This window comes from Physeter macrocephalus, chromosome 2, assembly GCF_002837175.3.
Source record: "Physeter macrocephalus isolate SW-GA chromosome 2, ASM283717v5, whole genome shotgun sequence".
Lineage (NCBI taxonomy): Eukaryota > Metazoa > Chordata > Mammalia > Artiodactyla > Physeteridae > Physeter > Physeter macrocephalus.
The window spans coordinates 116,505,254-116,529,383 of NC_041215.1; the positions used below are offsets into that span (position 1 = coordinate 116,505,254).

The 24,130-nt window shown below is 37.9% G+C and overlaps 1 protein-coding gene across 1 annotated transcript in view; it reads left to right on the forward strand.

The window, feature by feature from the left end:
- The window catches only part of SPAG16 (sperm associated antigen 16), a 906,896-nt gene that overhangs the window by 604,190 nt on the left and 278,576 nt on the right, over positions 1–24,130 (forward strand). Inside the window, exon 14 of the mRNA XM_024124705.2 lies at positions 17,289–17,354. Within this exon, the coding sequence (XP_023980473.1) occupies positions 17,289–17,354 (66 nt within the window). The remainder of the gene's footprint in view (positions 1–17,288; positions 17,355–24,130) is intronic.

Consider the following 24,130-nt stretch of genomic DNA (forward strand, 5'->3'; position numbering starts at 1 on the left):
ATTGCAAAAACTTAATCGTGTGTTTAAGTTCCCAATAAAATTCAAACAATACCTACAATCTAGCTATCCCTGTTGAAAATTTAAATCAGGGAAAATTGGAAAAACAGCTAAGTTTTCCATTGACTAGAGGAAAGACAGTGTAGAGTCTTATGTAAATCATATCAGATTGCAGATTCAGAAGAACCTAGGAGAACATCAGAAAGAAGAGACTCAATCTTTTCAGCCCTAACCCAAGGCCCAGATCTTTTGTTTTTGTTTTAGATGAGTAAAGAGAGTTTAGAAAAGAAAACTAATTCTGATTAGTTTAAGCAGCTATTTAGGTCTCTAAATTGAAGCAAAGCAGTGTAGTTGAAGGAATATGGGCTTTGCAGTCAGTCAAATTGGATTTGAATCTATTTTTTGTCACTCCTTGCTGTGTAAATATTGGCAATTTACTTAACCTCTTGGTATCTGTTTTTCTTCATCCTTTAAAAGGGCAATAATATTTATGATAAGATTTTCATAAGAAATCAAATACCTCACTTAGAATATGACTCATATAGGGCACCTGGCATATGGAAAACAAAAGTGAGGCCCAGGACTTATTGGCAGCAGAATGATCTGAAGACTTGAAGCATTAAAACCACCAGTAGACATCAGTAAGAGATCCCAGTCCCAGAACTTTCTCAGATAAGTTCTAATGAACGAACAAGACCTTTAAAACAATGCTGACCACATGAAAGATTTAAAATTTTTATGAATAACTCAAGATAACAGTGTTATACTGATCCTCTTTATTAAACAGACTCTTCAAGATGAAAACTTTTCAGCCAAAACAAACACAACCTTCACCTAACAACTACTTTCCTTAATTACAGGCCAGGTTCTCTAAGCGGAATTATCTGGTTCTAAAACCAGACTTGGTTTTAGAACCAGGAAGGCTTGGAAAAACACAAACGACTAGGCGCATCCCTGAAGTTCTAATTCAGTGGGTCTGGAATCTTTTCAAACAAATTCCCAAATGATGTTGACATACCTGGTCTGGGGACCACACTTTGAGAACTATTGTATAAGGCAATTTTCTCTTAGATGCTTTCAAATTCAAGGCTATAAAGTAATATAAAATAAATGGGAACATATATTTATGTACATAAAATTTAAATCATGTAAGGACATATATGTATTATTTAGGGTAACCAACTTTCTCCTTTATCTCCTCACTGAAAACCACAATTCAACTGAGACATCTTCAGAAGTAGGACGCTTCCAGATGTAGGATCACACCAAGGCTCCAAGCTGCATAGTTCTTTAAATGCTTTCATGAACTAAATCTTACCTATCAACATACGCTCTGTTGTTGGTTGAAATGTGTCCTCCAGAAAAGATATACTGAAGTCCTAAACCCAGTATTTGTGAATGGTACTAGATGGTAAGTAGAGTCTTTGCAGATGTAATTAGTTAAGATGAGGTCATACTGGAGTAGAGTGGACCCTAATTCAACATGACTGGTATTCTTATAAGAGGAGGAGAAGACAGACACAGAGGAAGAATGCAATGTGAAAATGGAGGCAGGGATTGGAATGCTGCAAGCCAAGGGATGTCCAGGATGTCAGCCACCATCATAAGCTAAGAGAGAAGTATAGAACAGATTCATCCTCAGAGCCCTCAGAAGGCACCAACACTCCTGACACCTTGATCTCATGCTTCCAGCCTCTATAACTCTGAGGGGATAAGTTTCTGTTGTTTTAAGCCACTCAGTTTGTGGTACTTTGTTATGGCCACTCTAGGAACCCAATACACCTTCCTTACCCCGGTACCTACGAGACTCTCAGCTTACCTCTCAAATTTGCTTCAAATCACAATATTGTTAGTGTATTTTTCCCACACTCATTTTATTTTCTCAACCTTAGGAGGGCTGCATTAAAGGAAGAAAGGAAGAAGAGGGTGGGGCAAGTGGGACCATCTCACTACAATCACTAGAACTCAAGAAAGCTGTACCACTAAGGACATGATCTTCTGACCATTTCTCTCTGGCTCTACATCAGGTTACTCAAGTTCTGGGCGCTGTTTTAATTGTCCTTCACCTTTAGCTTCAACATCCTGGCTCAATTATTTATTTCTGGCTCTGATCCTTGGCTTTCCTCCAGGTTTTCTTGCCCCTTGCACTTGGTTTTGATACCACTGCAATGTCCTGCTGCTGGACCTGGTGAAACTTTCCAGTTGCCCTCCATTTTTGGCTCTTACCACTTGGATTTATCTATTTCTTCCCTGTTTATGCCTGAGTCCACCCACAGCAATTTAACAATCTCCTCACCTAAGAGGTCCACTCAACCTTGTTTTTCTATAAATAAACTTTATTAACCTCCTTTCATTAAATGTATCTGCACCTTGAAGACACAAGATCTTTTATATCCTTCTTAACTATGTTGTTTCCTTCTCCAAGTCCCTGGACTTTTGGGCCCCTGATGGATTCCTACTGCTTCAGGTCTACTGCCATTTTCAGGCTGTTTTTCCACTGCCTCCACTCAGTAATCTCCCCTACTTTTTCCTTTTTCTCTTCCTTGTCCTATCTGTCTTCTGTCTTCAGGACACCATTCCACATTCATCACTGTCTTTAAATCTGTTTCACCCTGTTCTTCCTTTAGTTCTTTCCTGACATGGTGATTCTCAATGCTGGCCACACATCAGACCCACCTGAGGAGCTTTAGAAAACTGATTCTCCGACAGCTGTACCCTCAAGAGATTCTAACTTAATTGGAGAGGGCCCAAGCATCATATTTCTTAAAATCTCTTCCCAGGTAATTCAACTCTTCATCCACTGTTGATAACCACTGGCTCAGCAGTTTCAACATCTATGATCAAGACCTTCCTCACTTCCTAGCCTCACAGTTCCTCAGTTCCAATTCTAAGTATTGTCATTTCTTTTCACCTTCACTCAGACATGCCTTACAACTCATCATAACTTGAAATAACTCTACTGTCTCCCAGTGTAATCTCAAACTCTTGACATTGAATTAATTGCAACCTTTTTCTCACCTTCTCCACTTCCAGTAAATAAGCTCTAAATTCTTATTATGACCCTATATTGCTTCTTGACTTTTTCCAATTCATCATACCTGATGACTTTATTTACAGGTCTACACAACCAGAAATGTGGTCAGTAATTTCAGTAATGCTACCATCTATTAGGAAGGAATGCTTTTTCTGTATTCATCACTTTTCCACAGAGGGGAAGGAACTTCTGCTTCCTAAGAGGAAACTGTTAGAAAAATGATTGAAGCCTCTTCTCCAGAGCCTTCATAGACACACCCCCCCCAAGGAAGATATGATTGATAAGCATCTGACTGGTAAGCATGGAGAAAGAACCTGTGCCTGTATGGCTCAGTCTCTTTATCTGTCTGTTGAGTTGAGGATACACGATTGTTTCTTCTCTATGAAGCAATAAGGTCAGTTTTTCTCAGCTCCACCAATAACTACGTGGATAAGTTCAATACAGTGGAGGGAATACTTAGGTATTGGTTTCTGATCTGCATTCTTTATTTCAGCTAAAACAGTAACAAATCTTATGTTCCAATCCGTATCTATCAACAGACGAAACTAATTAACCTCCCTTCATTCTTTTTGTTGAGTAGCTGAATTGGGAATCATAAAATAGGATTTCTGCCCCCCAGTCATTCTTGTTGAGCACATTGTTAGAGAAATGCACAAAGTCATACTTCTGGCATCCACAGTAATTCTTTACTTCTAAACACAACTTGACCCTCGCTTTTGTATCATTTTGTTACTATTCCTTGTATATGCTTACTGTTTAGCTCCTTTCTCATAGCAATTCCTACCTTCCCTGTTCTAAAGCTCTAATACTAAATCCATCCCCTCCCAAATTTTCAATGGATAAACTCAGCTTCTACAGTTTTGAGGAGGCCATACGACATTTACAGTCTTCACTTTTCTCATCTTTACTTTAAAATTTATCTCTATCCATCTTCTCTTCCTTTGTGCTTTCTCTCTCAGGATCAACCATTCTTTTTCACTTAGTAATCCTTCACAACCTTTTCAGTCTCTCCCCTCTCTGAGACCTCCTTTCATAAAGTTCTCCCAGTTGTTTCCATGTTTAACTTCTCCCTCTCTGCAAAATAATTTCTCTCTGCCTGCCAACACAGACACAGCAAACGAGGCAATAAACTGAAAACAAAATCCTCAATCCTATTACTCCTTGAAATGACTTTTCTTTTCTCTCTTTGGCACATGATTCTTGAAAGAATCACCTAGATTTGCAGACTTAACTCTTTTTTTTCTCACACCTCACAGCATTTTTAAATTCCACTTAAGTCAATGGAAATGCCTCATTTATAATTCATCAATAAAATAAATATCAAGTTTTTCTCTTTAGTTCTCACATTGTCTCTCTCCTCTCTTTCCCATTTCCTAATCCGTCCATGCACTAGACTCTAGCTCCTGACGATATATAGTAATGTAAAGTTGTTGCCACTCCCCCACTTCATATTCATATTTATAATTATTCACTTGGACATAAACTCAATGGGTCTTTACCCCAATTTCTCAGCTTACTCTTTATACCCCATTTCAGTAGATGACAACTTTATTTCCTTATGACTCAGGCTCAAAGTGTCAGTGTCATTCCATACATTCATTTATTAATTTTTCCATTATTCATTGTGTACCTGCTTCTTGCCAAGGAGTGCATTTATGTCCTGGGTTTACAAAGGAGAATAAAACAATATCTCTCTTCAGTGATCTTATACTATAATTGGAGAAGCAGACTGACAAACTATGTGATAAGTGCTGTTCTAAATGTACAACTAAAAGGCCTTCGGAACACAGAGAAGAGAGTGATTCATGCTGAGTGGGGGAGCTGACAAAATGTTTCACGTGAGGTAGGTACTTCAGTTGAGTCTTTCATAAGAATTGAGCATTTAAAAAGTAGAGAAGACACTTCTGGGAGGTTACTAGAAGAGCATTTGTAAGGTCAGGAATGCAATAAAGCAATACAAAATTTGGTTTTACTGGAGTAAAGAATTAAAATAGAAAAGAATAGGGTAAAGGGGAATGAGTCTCAAGAGTTACTGTGAAGGTCTCCATATGCTAGTCTTCTGAAACTATGATCATATTTGTTTTTAAGGCATTCATGTCCAGGCTACTGATCTATGACTCCAGACTCTACTATAAAATGGGACTTGCCGACATCTTCAAAGAGAACAATCCTCATCACATTATTGCCCTCTCTTCAGACACTAACCTCAGCTAAGCAGCCCCCCCCTCAGAGGTCTGAGTTTAAACCCTTCTTCTAAATTTTTAAGATTTAATAACTTGGGCTTCCCTGGTGGCGCAGTGGTTGCGCGTCCGCCTGCCGATGCAGGGGAACCGGGTTCGCGCCCCGGTCTGGGAGGATCCCTTCCCTTTTAACACTTTCAGCTACCTGGTTAGCAAATTTATTCTGAAAACATTTTCCCTCTTAAATTCTCTTTTGGAATAAATGTCATGTTTTCTAACTCCTGACTCCACCTTGATATAATAAGTGTATATCTCATGTTATGGGGTTTTTATAATCACAATTAGGAAAAAATAATCACATACATATATACACACACACACATATATATATATATACATATATATGTGTGTGTGTATCCCCTCAGAAACCTTGAAAAAAGGACTTCTTTTCCACTGGAAAAAAGAAATCTTTATTAAAAATAACAGTAAACCCTTAAGTAAGCAATAAAATAAATAATAATGTAAAACAATATTCTGAATTTTGGAAACTTGAATTGCAGAGTACGATGGTGAGAAGAATTAAATAGCAAAAAGAGAAGTGTGGAAATTTAAAATCTATTTGCCCTGAGATGTGATTTTTTTCCTCCCATTCACTTATCAGGAGCTAGTGGTATTGACTCTGAACTTTAATAGTTGTGTTTCCCTCTGCCTTATACTATATATCCTTTGCATTGTTTCCTATAACTATGTTTCCTGTAAAGGCCTGACAGTGTTTTCCACATGAATTATATGAGGCTGGTGGTCTTACATATAGAGGTTTGTTTTGTTAATACAGAAGAAATTAGATATCTTCTCAAGAAAGAGGCACTTCTACAGGCAACTTTGGTTCACTTGATACTGCTTGCTCTACCCAGTCTCTATGTTCTGCTTAATCACTATGTTGGACATATTGTGACTGAGGGCTCATTTGCATCAAAAGAAGTTCCCAGAAGGTTTGCTTTCATGAAATGGAATTAGTTAAATATAATCTAAAGGAAGGTAGTTGGAAATATATATAATAACAACTTAGTTTTCATGCTACTGGGAACATTTTTTTTAAACCTTCCTTTCTAAATGGTACCCAGAACCCCTTGAGAAAGCTGTTCCTCCTTCTGTAAAAAATAAATAAATAAATAGATCTTTTTGTTCAGCAATTTAGCCTAGAACAGAGAAATCAAAAAGACTATGTGCTAAAAAAATTCACAGCATACATTTTGTAGAGGTAAGGCAAACTAACATTAATAAGTGAAGCTAATTAGGCTTGATTTGCGCATTTAACTCATCTTAATTACACATGCATTCAGCAAACATTTTAAAAACTGCAATCAATCTTTCACAGACATGGTTAGTTATTTATATGGAATAACAAAAACCAGGAACCTCGTTAATGATTATTCTGTTTCCAATTTATATGCCAGTGGGATTATTCCAGTAATAATAATAGCGTATTTTCTTTAACAATTTGTAAACCTATAAAGTTAAAATGCTTTGATTTACTAAGTTATTTTTAAAAATATTTGCAGAAAATGTCAATGTTGTACAAATGTTTCTATTATATTAAGTATTTGACCCTTTTCAATTAAAAAAGGATCTTTATAAAATTCTTTGACATTAATTTTTAAACTTGATGACTAAGGTAGTAGCTATAATAGAAACAAGCTACATCTCGCTGGTAGTGAGTAGGAGAATATTTTTCTCAAGCTGGTTTCAACTTTAATTTTGCTCACTCTTGGACACAGTTGGCTTTCTCTTCTTTACTAGTACTTTTCATTGGTCACATAATTTGAAATTAAAAACTCATAGGACACAATTGCACAATATAATCCTGTTTAACTTCAATAAGTTTTATTTAGAGAATTTTTCCTTAAAAATTTAAAACTATTTTACTATAAGCAATTACTTTCTAGAAATATACACAGGAATAATGTTAGGAGGAGACAGTGCTTCTGTACTGCAGGGCTGAGGGGTGGCTAAGTGCAAAGGGTGCTGTGGGCAAGAAACGTCAGTGCACAAAATTTTATTCTGTGCAATGGTCAAATGGGTGTGAAATTCAATTATTAGGGGTCCATTTCCTATAGTTCCTCTCCATGAGGACTGTTTTATAAAATCAAAAGTCCTGAGAAGTTAACCCTTTTGCCTGAATTGCCTTGAAAACGCAGAGGTCATGTGAAGAAAAGAATGTTGATGAAGGGCAAATGTACTAAACTTAATAACTTTCCTAGGAATGGCCTTATTATGTGTGTGTATTTGTGTGTGTGTGTGTGTGTGTGTGTGTGTACTAACTCAAAAACTACTTATTAAATACCTCTCATGAGGCAGCACGTCTCTGCAGTTATAATTATGAAGCAGTGAAGATAATAGATGTCATCCTGCTATCACAAAATTTATAATCTGCATATTGTTAATACGCGATAATTACTTACACTTATTGTGTCCAGGCAGCAGTCTAAGCACTTTACATGAATTAGCTTAAACCTCACCATCATGTAGATACTCTTATTATTCCTATTTTGCAGTTGAGAAAACTGAGTCTCAGAGTGTTCCAAAGACACAATAAGCAGCAAAGCCTCAATTCACATTCAAGCAGTGTTACTCCAGATCCTGTGCTCTTAACCACTGCATTATATGCATGCATAAAATTCATCTGTTTAGCTATATGCCCGAATATGACATAAAAATACAACTTTTTTTTTTTTTTTTTTTTTTTGCAGTACGCGGGCCTCTCACTGTTGTGGCCTCTCCCGTTGCGGAGCACAGGCTCCGGACGCGCAGGCTCAGCAGCCATGGCTCATGGGCCCAGCCGCTCTGCGGCATGTGGGATCTTCCCGGACTGGGGCACGAACCTGTGTCCCCTGCATCAGTGGGTGGACTCTCAACCACTGCGCCACCAGGGAAGCCCCAACTTTTCATTTTGAGCTTGCATATTGGCTCAAAGTATATTTACATAATTATGTAAATTCTATATACAAAACAATAAATACTGTAAAATAATGTCACAGTTTAACTCTTGCAACCAGCTAATGCCATAATGGCTATTGCACTCCTAAGATATTTTATGCATAGTGGTATTAAGATATCTCCAGCCCTTTGTCATGGGCTGAATTATGTCTCCTCAAATTCCTGTTGAAGACCTAGCCCCCAGTACCTTGGAATCTGACTGTATTTGGAAATAGGGTCTTTAAAGAGTCAATTAAGGGTAAATGAGTTCATTGGGATGGACCCTAATCAATTTGACTGGTGTCCTTATAAGAAAAGGAGATTAGAACACAGATCCATACAGACAGATGGCTATCTATCTTTACGTGGAAGACCATGTAAAGACACAGGGAGAAGAGAGACTTATACAGCCAAGAAGAGGCCTCAGAATGAAACCAGCCCTGCCAACACCTTGATCTTGGAACTTCTAGCCTTCAAAAGAATGAGAAAATAATTTTGTGTTGTTTAAGCCACCAAGTCTGTGGTACTTTGATATGGCAGCCCCAAACTAACACACCCTTAAACCTCTCTGTGGTGTCAAAGGAGGAGACCACCACTCAGTATATGAAACAAACAAAGCTGAATTTGTCATATACATGAGTGAGGAAGATTATACTTGTCAGAGCTATATCCATTGAGCAAACCCAGTTGCTGATCTCATAGTCAGTTTTCGTAAAGAGTTTACTTTGGATTGTGTTGGTTATAGAGGCAAAAGTAGGTAAGGTGAGTCTTAGAAAGTAGTTGTGTTGGTTATTGAAGCTCATTTTTTGTCTGTTACACAGGAGGAAAAAGGTTAATATCAGCCTTAGGAGCACGTTCACTGTAGTGAATCAGGCCAAATAGCTGGCTGGCTTTCAAATCATGAGTCTGATGCGGTTTGGCTTTTCTAGGAGTGTTTACTGAAGTTAGTTGTCATTGATTAACTAGATAGGTTTAAAATCAGTTCTGGTTGTTTACTTGTAAGCAGGACTATGGAACAGTTACTAACTGATTGGACAAGTTTAAAACTAGTCTGGCGATTGTTAACATGGCTATAGAACAATGAGTCCTTCCTGGGAGAGTGGCAATTTCTTTTTTTCTCAGTGATCAACAAAAATTGAAAAGTAGAACAAAAATAGAAAATAAGACTACCAATTAATCTATGAATGGCAATATCTCTTACTCGTGTAGGCACTATACGAATCACTTTACACAAATTTTTCCAACTGTAAATAAGAATTTAAATAAGAATTTTAAATATTACCAATTTCATATAGTAGAGATTGAGTTAAGATATGTAAAGTATTTAGCATAGTATTTAGACAAATGAGAAATATTACCAATAACTTTCTAATGAGCTGAGTTCTAAATCCTGCAATTTCACTCCAGTATCACAATCTTTACCACCAAAATATACTATCTTTCATAATAAAATGCACATATAGTATGATTTCATTTTATGTGTAACTGAGGTTGATAACATGACACAGAAGCGTGAACGTATGTGCACAGGCTACTCCATGTAATATACAAAAGACACTATGTACAGTGGTCACATCTAGGGATGACCTGAGATAGGAGACTAAATTTTCATTGGAGAGTCTTCTGTAACATTTGATTTTTTTCAACCATATTCCTATATTTCTTTTCTCTAATAAAATATAGTTAATAAAAAATTGTGTGGATGTTTTTACTAAGAAGGGCATGAAGGAACTTTCTGGAAATGTTCTATACCTTAATCTGAATGGCAGCTACACAGAAATATACATAGATAAAAATTGAGCTAAGCCTCTAAAATTTGTGCATAATTTATGTTATATGTTACTAAAGGCACTTTAACACATCAAAAAGACATTTTAAAAGTTAGCCTTGTTTAAAAACAAAAACAAAAAAAACGAACAAAATCTTCTGAGGTGGGAAAGCCCATTTTACATTTTCAAGTTTGTTAATTTTTTTTTCAAAAGAATATTTAATCCATTGGTTAAATAAATAAGTCATTATAATGAGAAGGGACGTTTGTGAACCTCAGTCCTTTAATGATTTTAGTGATGGTATGTTTGGTTGCTTATTTTATGATTATTTCATTATTTTATATTAGGCCTAATTTTTTAAGAGTTTTTAAACTTTTGAATATTAGCCTTCTGTAAGTATTATTTTAGTATTTTTTCAACTTTTCACATGGCACTATTGATAGTAGAAAAGCTTTTAATAATTAAAGAGGTAAGATTAATCTTCTTCCATAGGGTTTACATCAGTCAGGTTATGCTAGGTTGTGTTACGACAACACAGTCTCCGAATCACAGCAACATTTATATCTTGCTCATGGTCTGTGTCCTCCGTGAGTTGGAAGGGAGAGCTCTCCTCATCATACTCACCTGGGATCCAGGATCATCTCGCAGCCACCTTGAATGGTACTGGTTTCTGCCATAGGAAAAAGATATCCAGGGAGGGTGCTGTACCTCTAATTGAATGCTAGAAAGGTGTGGTTGGAGAGAGCATGAGAAGGGCACTACATGTCATTTCCACTCACAACTCTTGGGCCAGAGCTCATTACATGGCTCCACACAACCACGCGGGTGTAGGGGGGTGGGGCAGGAGGTACACATCTACCAGAAAGGAAGAACACTGGAAAAAAACTAGCAAATGGCACTAAAAGGTTGCCTCCATCTTCTCACTTCAATTTCGTCCACATAAAATGTTAGATTACTGGGCTTCCCTGGTGGCGCAGTGGTTGAGAGTCCGCCTGCCGATGCAGGGGATAGGGGTTCGTGCCCCGGTCCGGGAAGATCCCACATGCCGCGGAGCGGCTGGACCTGTGAGCCATGGCCGCTGAGCCTGCGCGTCCGGAGCTTGTGCTCCGCAACGGGAGAGGCCACAACAGTGAGAGGCCCGCGTACCGCAAAAAAAAAAAAAAAGATTACTTTGCAACAAAACAGTGGTACTGTCTTGGCTCTGGAATTCTTTGCTTCTGCCATCATGGATTAGTGCTTCTGTTTTCTCATCTCCAAAATGGGAATTACAATACTACCCATCTCATTGAGTGGTTCTGAGAATTAAATGTGATAATGAAAGTAAAGCACTTAGCACAACGCTTTAAGTACATAATAAGCACTCAGTAAATGTAAAGCTGCCTTTTTTACCTGGAGTCATCAGTTATCTCCATGTAGTTGTTTAAAACATTAAGACACAATGGCATAGTCAGTGGCTAAATATGCTACTGGGTTAGAACCAAGTTATGGCAAAGGAATGGAAGGAATAAGACAGTGCACATTTCATGTCATGACTGATCAAGATAAAAAAATGAATGTTGGAAAGAAGATCAAGCTATTTACCAAAAAATAAGCGTATCTGGTGAGTGTAGATTTTTTGCAATTTTCAGTTGTGATCTTCATGTAACTGGTTACTTTTTCATTCAACATCTGTTTATGAAATCTTACCAGAGCTGTCTTGGGCTTTGGGGGTGATAGAGTGGTGGACAAGACAAACAACTTTTTCTTATGGGACTTAATTGTAGTGGGTGGAAAACTAACAATAAACAGGGAAACAAGTAATTTTATTACTTGTTTATTATTGTTATTAATTTCATTAAGTAATTTTAGTTAATGATGAGTGATACAAAAGAAACAAAACAGGGTGACCTATTTGTTGGGTACCAACATCTGCTGAAACAGTTAAACGCTGGAGTCTCACGGGCTTAATACAGTAGAAGCTTAGTTCTCATTCATAGACTGTCCAGTCAGCAGGTCCTGACTGATGGCTTTTCTCCTTGTGGTGGTTCAGAAACCCAGACTCCTTCCATCTGTGCTCTGCCATATTCCAGAAGCTCCTCTGCCTTCAGCCTGCAAACAGACAAAAATAAAGAGCTTAGAGGATTGTGTGGGATATTTTTCAGGCCAGGCCTATGTTGGACTTATTTCACAACTGCCCACGTTTCACAGAACTCAGTCACATGGCCGCACCTGACCTCGTCTGGCTGAGTGCCCAAGGGGAAAAGGAAAACAGTTTCACAGAAATTTCTGCTACTGTAGTGAGAAGATATAAGGGCGGGGGGAGAATATTTGATATCAGACATCCCTGGAAAGGTTCTGTTGGAGTTGAAAGCAGAATGGGAAGAAGAACAAGGGCATGTGTATAGCTTCCTGGAAACATCCAAGGTAGAGAAAATAGGATGTACAAAGGCAGGAACATGCTAGGCCTGTTAGAACAGAAAGGCTAGCGTGACAGTGTTATGCTTTGGTGTCTATAGGTATTTATTTATCCTGACAGGAAACAGGAGGTTTCTGGATCAGAGCTCACGCCATTTATTTGTTCACAGAGCAGCTCATGTTGATTTTCCATCCCCCAGTTCCCCATGGGGAGAAGCAGTGAGAACCAGGTATACCCTGTGGGTACAGTGGGGTTACGTACCATGGAAAGGAACCGCCACATTATGAAACCCAGTGGCCCTCCGCTACTGCAGTAGAAAGAGAAGGAGAAACCTTTGTTCTGAAATGTAAGCAAATCCACTATAGGAGGAGGAGGGGAAGGACTTTAGACTTCCCACCACTGTAATGTACACAAGTACCTCAAGGGGAGATACCCCTAAATCTCTCCGGAAGGCTCCATCTTCAGGGTTGCTCTTCAAGCATCTTTTGACATCCACGTGCAGTACTCTGCTCAGAAAGCCCTGACCTTATCAAAACATGAAAAGAATCACGGAGCATAATGCGTGAGAAGGGAGAATGGTAAAGGATGAGGTCAGATAGGCAGACAGAAGCCAAATAATACAGAGACTTTGGAACTAAGAAAGAGTTTAAAATTTATTCTAAGTGCAATGGTAATTGTTTGGATGGCTGTAAGCAGCAGCATGGCATGATCTGACTAGGTTTTATTGATCACTTCAGCGGCTGAGAGAAATGGAAGGGGAGTAGGGTGAGGGTAGGAGCGAGGAGATGACTAAGGATGCTCCTGCTGTTGTCTTGCTCCATGTGATGATGTCCTGCACCAGAGTGGTGACAGTGGAGGAGAGCGGAGGTGGGCAGAGTAAGGGCGTATGTTGAGGAAGGAACTGATATACTGGATAAGGGGTGGGGTGGAGGTAGGGGAAGAAAGAGAGTTATTCTAATTCTCAGGTGTTTTTTTTTAATTTTTATTTTATATTGGAGCATAGTTGATTAACAATGTTGTGTTAGTTTCAGGTGTACCGCAAAGTGATTCAGTTATACTATACACGTATCTATTCTTTTTCAAATTATTTTCCCATTTAGGTTATCACAGAATATTGAGCAGTGTTCCCTGGGCTATACAGTAGGTCCTTGTTGGTTATCAATTCTCAGGCTTTTGACTGCCTAGGTTTTTTTGTTTGAGCAACTAGTGATGCCATTTACTTAAAGGGAACGATTTGGCAAGGGTCAAGAGAGGCAGTTGGGAAGTAGTAAATCAAAAAGTCTGCTTTTGCATATCATGTCTAACATGCTGTATCACACAGCTCACAAGCAGGAAACAGATGATACATGGAGTATACTCAAGTTGAATGGTTACAGAAATGTGAACAGGGTTAAGGGGCCAAGCACAGCACCCAAACGCTAGCAACAATAGAAAGCTATTACTACCGCTAGGTCTGAAGGGGCTGGGGAGGAAGAACATTACTGAACAGTGTGAGCTGTAGCCATTGGAGAGGACCTGCACAACATAAGCAGTGGAATTAGGTAGAGGGCAGAGCCAATAAGAAAATCACAGCTGAACAGGAAGGGAACTGAAGTGGTCACTTATCCATCTTCTATATAGTTCCACTCTTCCGTATCCTGCTGGTGGTTTTCTCTTACTCAATCCAACCAGAAGACAGAGAACCTGAGAGCCCACAGTGATGTAGTTAGTAGAGATCAGGGCACAGAGCAGGGAAGTGCCACATGGGGAATGAATCTGAGAGACAAATACAAAAAACAGCACTGATGCCAATAAGACTCCTTCATGGGGTCTTTAAGGAGGCATATAGATAGCTAAGGGTAGAGATGTTGATTTGGACATCATCACTATTTCAGTGGCCTACCTAGCTAATATTTGTAAGCTCTTACTTTGTGATAGGCACTGTTCCAACATTTCACATGCATTATCTCATTTAATTCTCAAAACAGACCTATAGGCTAAATATCATTATCTCATTGGACATGGGTAATAACGTTTAACCTACAGATTTGTTTTGAGAATTACTTGAGGCAACTGAGGCACAGTGAAGTGAAGCAACCTGTTTAAGTTCACATAGCTATTTGGTAGCAGAGCCAAGAATTAAGTTCCAGATATTTTTATCCCCAGAGCCAATAATGGAAACCATTATTGCATACAGCTTCTCTGAGAGAATCAAATACTGGAGCAGTCATACGTTAGGTCACATGATTTTTTTTTTTTTTTTTTCCTGGTAAGACTCTTCCCTTTTTTTCATTTTTTCCACTTCTTTGAAAGAAAACAATTCTGACAAGAATTCATCAAAGAAGATAGTCTGAAATTTTATGCCCTGGTGTGGGTATTGCTTTTGATTAAGGCTGTTTGAAGACTAGAATATTAGTAACCCACATATTCCCTATACCACAAAAAAAAAGAGTAGATTCACTTTTATCTTGGAAACAAAGCTGGATAGAAAAGCTTTTTTAACTTTTCTTAATTCATGAAACATTTATCTTCGAGTCAGGTTTTGTTATAGCAGCACAAATGTGGTCCATCAGCATTTCCATTATAACCCCATATTTCCAGGGCTTTTCAAGAGTGCCTTAGAGATTCTACTTTGAATTAAAACTTGGCATTCAGAGTTTGAATCAGAAAACTCCATTTTCCTTACCAATTAATCAAATAGTTTAGAGGTTCTCAGTTTAGAAGAAGACCAAACATAAAACTTTTATTAATGCAAAAAGTATTTTAAGACAAATTTACTAACAAATATTTTAAAATATTAACACTATACAACTATAATATTATATAACTATTTATATTAGTTCTCAAAAAAATTAACCATAAACGCTCCTAAGATAATATATGAAAGATAACCATAACATCTTATACTTTGCCTTTTTGGCTTTGTAAGTAATTTATCTCTACTTTGGGAATTTGGGTGATTGGAAGTCCTCAGCATAATTGGTTTAATGTTATTAACAGTATCAAGATACTGAACCAGAAGAGCCTAGGTAGGGGGAATCCTGAGAGGGTGCCAAAGTATTTCAACATATTTTTATGAATTTTAAATTCATGTGGGGAAATTTTGCATTCTATACAAAGGGATTAACAGCATGCATTAATTCTGTAAATAGATATTTGAAATATAATGTGCTGAATGCAATGGCAGTAATGAGGATTGAATAAGTTTAGTTACAAAGCCTTTCCACTTAGTTCCAAGTTATTCCATGAATGCTCTGCAACCACGAGGGGGCACGATGATGACCCTGTATCTTTAATATCTCATTCTGCAGTCTTTTCTGTAATCTCTCCTCCAGCCTTAAATGGTTTAGGACTAAGTAAACACAAGGTAGTGAATGAAAGTAGATGAAGCCTTTTGAGTAAACCTGCTCTCCTTCTGACTGACTTCTCTCCAGCCACACTGGCCTCCTTGCTATTCCAGAAACACACCAGGCAAACTCCCACATTGAGATTTGTTCTAGCTTTTCTTCTTCCTGGAATGCTTTTTCTCCAGATGTCTGCTTGCCTAACTCCCTTACTGCCTCAGTCTTGGTTCAAACCCTGCTTTCTGAGCGTGGTCAAACTCCATCACTCTACTTGATAATTGGATTTGCCCTTAGCCCTTCAATCCCAGGCCTCATGACACCCCTTACCCTACCTGACTTTTCTTCGTTCCACAATATTTACTATCTTCTAACACACTTTGTACCTTTTAAAAATATTTCTTATCTTCTAACACACTTTGTACCTTTGTACTTTCCCTCTCCCCATGGAATGTAAGGTCAGTGAAGACAAGGTTCTTTGTTTTATTCACTGACATATTCTAAGCACCTAGAATCGTGCTGAACATATATTAATTGCTCAAAGATATTTGTTAAATGAATAATACACTGTTGAATGAAATCTGAATTTTGGCCCATAACAAGAATCTACAAACAACATTCCAGATATAACTTTCTCTGTTCCCTGGTTCTTCTATGGAATTTGAGTTATTTCCCTAAGATAGGTAAGAATGCTTTTTGAACATCAGTGTCAAAATGAAAGGTCCCACATTTAAATCCTTTTTGTAATGTGTTATGGGCCCATTTTTCTTAAAATTGTTTAAACTAAAACTTGGAAATTTTGTGGTTAAATTGAATTTTAGTTTTAGCTATTGTTTGGAAAAGATGACATGAATGGGTAGATACAAATTATGGTTTTCACAAAACAAATGCTTATTTTCTGTTAAAAATACTACTGGGGGGCTTTCCTGATGGGGCAGTGGTTGAGTCCCCCTGCCGATGCAGGGGACACAGGTTCGTGCCCCAGTCCGGGAAGATCCCACACGCCACAGAGCGGCCGGGCCCGTGAGCCATGGCCGCTGAGCCTGCGCGTCCGCAGTCTGTGCTCCTCAACGGGAGAGACCACAACAGTGAGAGGACCCCGTACCGCAAAAAAAAAAAAAAAAACTACTGGGCACATTTGTAACATTTGTTAATACTTGTAATGATATTAATGCCAAACTGTGAAAGTTTATGAATTAAAATGTGATCTTGTGATTAAAAAGGAGAAAGAACCCCACACCCTCAGCAGTGGTGAAAATGTGCTGAAAACAAGGACTTTCTATAAGGGCTTCGCTACTTGGCACCATGGCTTGAAAGCTATGTTAATTGCAGAATAGAGTCAGTTGGTGAGAGTTCACCACCGGCTCAGTGGTATAAAAGCAAGGACCCTGGAATTTCAGTGTAGATACTAACGCTGTTGGCACACGCACCAGCACAGCCGTCTGATTCTGAATGGGAGCTGACAGCAAAAGCTAGCCTTTTCTCTCATGAGTATGTATTAGTTTTATTTATGGACTTAAACATTACTTTGAAACAAATAAGATCTGTTATCTTTCCTTTTCTTTTCACATATTAAATTGAATTTATTTGATTTGTATTTCTGCTGTGTTTTCTTAGGGTAAATGTGAGCAGTCCCTCTATGGTCACATGCATTCCATCAATGATGCCACCTTCACTCCTAGGGTGAGTTCAGTTCTCCCAATAAATTATTTTACTGCTTCATATATACAAATTCATTTTAATGAAACAAAGTTCCAGAGAAAAATGGCACATTAACAGGGTGAGAGAACAAATTTGAGAATTAATTATAGCAGTGAAAAAAATATATATTAGTATAGGTTTACAGAAGTTTAAAACACACACACTATACAGTGGTAGAAACAAGGAGGAAATCTATTGTACTTAACTCCACTTAAACACATTTTTAAAAAGCTTTTTGTCTAATGTGGGCTTCAAGAAAGTAAGTGAGATATAAACTTGTAAATTTTAAAGTAAAATCATAAAATAATGAAAATGCTTGAAAGGAAACCTATAAAAAATGTTAAAGAAGGGCTTCCCTGGTGGCGCAGTGGTTGCGCGTCCGCCTGCCGATGCAGGGGAACCGGGTTCGCGCCCCGGTCTGGGAGGATCCCACATGCCGCGGAGCGGCTGGGCCCGTGAGCCATGGCCACTGAGCCTGCGCGTCCGGAGCCTGTGCTCTGCAACGGGAGAGGCCACAACAAAGGGAGGCCCGCATACCACAAAAAAAAAAAAAAAAAAAAAATTTAAAGAAATAGGGCCTTTCTTCAGGTTAGAATAGAGCAACCTTGATTTGACAGTTCTTCCGTTCCTCATGGACAGGTTTCACATATGTCTTTCTTTATGTAAACTGATGACATAGCATAAATATTTATCTGCAGTTTGAGATATGTAGATATCAGGATGATTTCACCAGTGATGAAGATTGTTAAACATGGCTTTGAGCTTCTGTGCCAATTGGGGTTGTCTCTAAAAGAGTTCAGATAATAATCATGGAAGGATGATTTAAGTTTGTTCCTTCTCAGATGAAAGCAATTTGACTAGATAGATGACCTCTCAAGTGCCTTCAAACTCTATGATTTAATTATAGCTAACATTTTAATTTGGCTCTAAGTTCCCAGGAGAGTGTAAATCTTAATTCCATACTCCTCTTTCTTTTCCAATTAGCTAAAAAAGAAATCTGATAGATCGCCTACATCTAAGTTCAAAATGACAGCTTAGTCAAAACTCCATTACTATCATGCTGTTATTATTCTTTCAGAGAGAGAAAAATATTCACTAAAAATCATTTCTACTAAAGGAATGTTGTTTACCTCAACTGAAATTGTCATCAGCCCTGGAATGTTCATGATTGGCTCAACTAAAATTAAATTCTAACAAATTTGTCTTAGTAAGGAATTTCCATTTGATTGACTCTATTGAGCCAATATATTATGGATTAGTTCTAAATACCAAGTAAAATTTTATTTCTAGCAGAGTATAGAACCATTTAAGCACTAGGGACCCACATGATAAGATATTTATGCTAAAAAATCTATTAAGTGGCTTCGAGCTTCACATACCCTAGGAAAATTAAATAGAAGCTAAAATGAAGTAAACTAATATTTTGTAAGTCAGGCATTTATTTTGGTAAGCAATATCATAGCTGAAAAAGGCATACCATTTAACATCCTAAATAGTAAAATTAATAAATATGGAAATAGCCAAATTAGACTTAGTCAGCAATCAGGGGACACCTACATTAATTATGTATATTTCAAAATCAGGATAATGAATATGAGGTCCAGGTGTCCAATATCAAAGTGGCTAACCCGTTTTTGCTTACACACTTTGTTCATGCCAAAGGGACTATTACAACACTATTCCAAATCAATATCCCAAAGCCTCATTGAATTTTTCCATTAATTTATCTCTTCTTCACTGGAAATAGTTAATAAACTATTAAGGAAGTGATGTTTTGTTATGATGAATGACACCCTTAAATAAAATTTTCCATCACTCATGTCAACTGTTTTGAAAACTGTCGTATTTCACGTACCCGGTAGGGAATGTCAAGAGGGAGGAGGCAGCAGTAACTGAAAGACTTCCAGGATGTCTCAAGGACATGGCATCGTGACACAGTTCACATTCAAACCTCAGGCAAAGTTGTGGTCATAAATGCATTATGCGGTACATACATGGCAGGCAGAGATTTGAATTATTTAGTATTAGCTCTGCTAATTGTCTGATGCCTTAGGGATATGCATTCAAGTTACATTACCAGTTAAAAATGCATTCAGCTGTTTACATAAACACAATTTTAGGAAAAGTCTACAATTTTAGATTTGTAAGCAGAAGTAAAAAACGTACAACTCAGTGTTATCCAGCTAGCAACCAAGAATCACGGAAACAAATATACAATATACATATATATGGTTCTGTAAAGCTGTATAAATTGAATTTTATTTCTATGTTATAATATTAGGGCTCTGATGTCTTCATCTCTGACCGATTTTTCTGTTGGAGATAGACATTTATTTAAAACCTCTTTTTAAAGTAATCTGTTCATGAAACACTTTAAGGCCCTATGAAAGCTTTTTATTAGGTCAATTTTGTAAAGCAAAACCAAAATATTTTTTAAAAGTTGACAGTTATTGCTGGAATAATATTAATAGACACATACAATTCAATGTAAGTAAAAGATATTTTTAAACTATGTAAAAATACATAGCAAGAAAATGAGCAGGGTATGCCTATCAGAGGGAGTCTCCCCGGCCTTCAGTTTTCCAGGAAATTGACCCATAGTCTGACTAGGGTAGGGATTCCATCAAGCCTTCTAGAAACTCTTTCTGGTCCTCTTCTAGAGTGATGTTATGCTGGGGTGGGTGTCCTTATCTCTCTGTGGACATTCCCAACTGTTCTGAGAGACACATAGTCAGGATGATTATGCTGTGCCTGCCTGGTAAGGCCAGGTGAACAGTATAAATCAACTCTATTAGAATACCAGTGTATCTTTCCTTGGGAATATTTACCTCCATTTCACACATTCAAGCTGGGAATTTAGTCTCAATTCATTAGTTATTAAACAAAATTGAAAGGCTGTGTAGAATCAAAGAAACTACTAGTAGTTCTAGAGGTCTAACCAGCTCATGAAAGGAAACTTCAGACCTACCTCGAGTACTAGTCTCACTTCTTTTAATTGACCTGTTGTTTTATTCAAATACTGTTATATTGATTATTTTAATGTAGAGGTGTATATCTTTATTGCAACTAATTATATAAAAATATGGATATTTTGGTTTTGAAGTGAATGATATAATATACAGCCTTAATAGAAGACTAGTCAAATTCTAACTTGTTTTCCACCTGTATAATGCCATGGAAACTGTAACTGCCCTGAATATGGTGAAAGAGAGTGAAGTCTATCAGTTTTATCTTTACAGCGGTTGCGAGTTTTAAGCAAATAAGAGGGAAAGGGGTTTAATAGTAATTTGTAGTAAAGTAGATACCCCCTCTGTTGGCCTTGAGTCATGTGGAGGGCAAGAGAAATAATTTCCTGTTTTAGAGAACTTGAAGAAGAGTGTAACTACAAGAAATAAGTCAGGCCAAGAAGGTGAAGGAAGTGTTTGGAACAGAGAGTGGCATTACAGGGGAATTGGTTGATCATGTATATGGATCATTAGAGGGTGGAGTAGAAGGGTGTGTGAGAGAGAGGAAGGGTAATGGGATAAGATTAAGGGACAAACACAGCTCTTTGAAGATGAGAGTCTATGTAATAAGGGAAAACATGCTGGCCTGGGCACCTATCAATAACAGAAATAAGTATAACAATCACATTCTGCATGTCAAAATGGCCATAGAATCAAAATGACTATATCAAAATGAAAAATCAAAAAGCCAAATACTCATAAAATATGATAGTATAGAAAAAAGATTAAGTCCACTGCATTTCCTATCCCTAGGTATCTTACCCTGAGCTTCCTATCCACAGGTATCAGAGGTTATGGATTCAAGTTGTCTGATAAAGAGTTGCCTCAGGAAGTGTGGGCTAAGTCAGCTTTAGTTCAAAAGTCATTGAGGGCAGATTGAACTTTCCAAATTAAGTCATGGATCATGGATCAAATGAGATATTTTAAAATCAAAATGTGCCATAACCCCACTGAAATCCTAAGGTAGATTCACTGCTGAGCTTCACTACTGGAAGCTCCCAGTCACTCTCCCTCATTCTTTGAAGGCTAGAGTTCCTGAATCACTGTCATTCCCTACACATATGGCCCATACAGCACTCTGATCACTTTCTTGTTGACCACTTTTCCTCCAACACTTCTTTATCCTCAGTCGTATACTCCCGAAGTCAAACTGCGAGCACTTTGTCATTAACTGTAAATGCATCACTTCCAAAATCTCACTTTCAAGCATTGCTTTTCTAAAGATACCTGTCTTCCAGCTCTAAGTAAAGCCAGTACACTATTTCCACTTCACTGAGAGCTCTACTCGGCTAAAATCTTACTCAGCATCTTATCACCTTTCTGCCTTCACTTTTCATTTTACCCCAGCCTGGGTTCCTCAGTTGTCATTCTGACAATTCCACCACAAAGGACTTTGGTTCAATTTGACCTCATTTTTTCTGTAGTGCTTAACTGGCAAATCTACATTCTTTGGCCGATACTGGAACTGACTAAAAACACTGGAGGAAACTATACAAACAAACTGGATTTTTTCTTTAAATTAACTTTAAATTTCCCTTTCCTCGTTTCATTATGTATTATTTGAGTTCAGATGTATGTATATCTATATCTGTATATCTATAATTTCTTTGACTTTTGAGTGGTGGTATTATTTCTGCATTATATCTTATTCCTCCATGTTGCCCAGAAGTCTCCCGTATCATTTTCTCCTCAACCATTCAAATATGAACTGCAAGTCAACAGCTCCCCTGAAACGCTCTGATTTCCGTATTGTTTCATCTACTAACCATTTCTCCATTATTGTTAAACTTTACTTTTCATAGTTACTTTTAAAACCTTCTTCTTGAATCCTGAGAAGTAAAATCTCCGTGGTCACTGCTTTTTTAAAAATTTATTTATTTTTGCTGTGTTGGGTCTTCGTTTCTGTGCGAAGGCTTTCTCTAGTTGCGGCGAGCGGGGCCCACTCTTCATCGCGGTACGCGGGCCTCTCACCATCGCGGCCTCTCTTGTGGCGGAGCACAGGCTCCAGACACGCAGGCTCAGTAATTGTGGCTCACGGGCCCAGTTGCTCCGGGGCGTGTGGGATCCTCCCAGACCAGGGCTCGAACCCGTGTCCCCTGCATCGGCAGGCAGATTCTCAGCCACTGCACCACCAGGGAAGGAAAGCCCCTGTGGTCACTGCTTTTTAAACTACTGTTCTGGATCCTTCTCTACTACCTGACTCCCCAATACTAAACTATCAAGACTCAATCTTAAATCTTATTCTCTAGCAGGTTCTCTTCTTGCATCATCTCACTCAAACCTGTGGCTTTAAATTTCATCTGCATGTGATGATTTCTAGGTAAATCCCACTCTGTACTTCAGACTCACTGTTAGCTATTTTGCATCTCAGCCTAAATATCTATATCTCATTTTAATATGCTAAAAATGAAACCATTGCTTTCCCTTTCTCCTAACTGGTTCCTTTCCCCATCTTTTCATGAGTCACTGTGACCCTATTAATCCCAATGCAGAAGCAGAAAGATCAGTCATGGTTCACAGTTGTCTCGGGGCTTTTCTGTCTGTTCACTTTAAAAAAAAAAAAAATCTCTCTACACTGGAAAGCGGTAAAAAGGAATGAGAAAAAGGACATTTTAAATCTTGTTTGGCTCAATAGCTCCAGCATCTAGTATAGCTTATTTTGCATACTTAATATTAAAAAATGTGATGAATAAATGCAGAGTTTTAGACAAATGAAAGCACAAGGATTTCATTACAGCATTGTATCATTGCATCTTATTTATTTCAACTTTACTGGCTTTCAAAGTCCTGTGGATATTGAACTGCAAGACACAAACTCATTTATTGATAATTCTCACAATAGATTAGTTGCTCCTTAAAAAGCTTTTATAAATCATAGTGTTCCATAACTCTGGAGCCCTGGAAAATTACCCAGTTGCAGTTATACTTATCTCCTAGTACATTTTGGATCCTGGCTTTGCCATTCACAAGATGTATAATCTTTTTTTTTTTTTCATTAATTTTTTTCCAAACTGATGTAAAAATATTTATTCCAAGTTACTTATTTTATGCAGTAGTTTTCCCCCTCAACAGACTTGTGATAACCACATCTATTAAATCTGTAAATAATGTTATCAAAATAATCTTAATCTTTGATATCTCACAAAAATGTATATTTTATAATCCACCATGAATATCAAGGCTACAGGAATAACACATTTCCTATATCCAAATATTTTACAGCTGTACCCAGAAAGAAAAAAAAAAAAAAAGGGAAAGAACCATATATGCTGGGTTAAGGGCTAATGTTACCTGAGCAGCCAGAAATAAAATAAACTATCCAAATTATTAGCATTAATTTAATACAGTTATAACTTCAGTAGTCACTTTATCATTGACAGTGATTGCTTGAGCACAGGGCTGAGTGCCCCAAGGGCTGGTAGTAGAAGCTGCTGCTGCAGACCAGTGCCTCCTCCTCTCTGCCCTGCCAGCTCCCACCTGTGCATCGCCCCATATATACCGTGTGTATAGTTGCTTTACAATGTTGTGTTAGTTTCTGGTGTACAGCCAAGTGGATCATCTATATGTCTATATATATCCCCTCTTTTGTGGATTTCCTTCCCATTTAGGTCACCACAGAGCACTGAGTAGATTTCCCTGTGCTATACAGTAGTTTCACATTAGTGATCTATTTTATACATAGTGGTGAATAATCCCACTCCCCACCCCGCCCCTGGTATCCATAAGTCCATTCTCTACGTCTGGGTCTCTGTT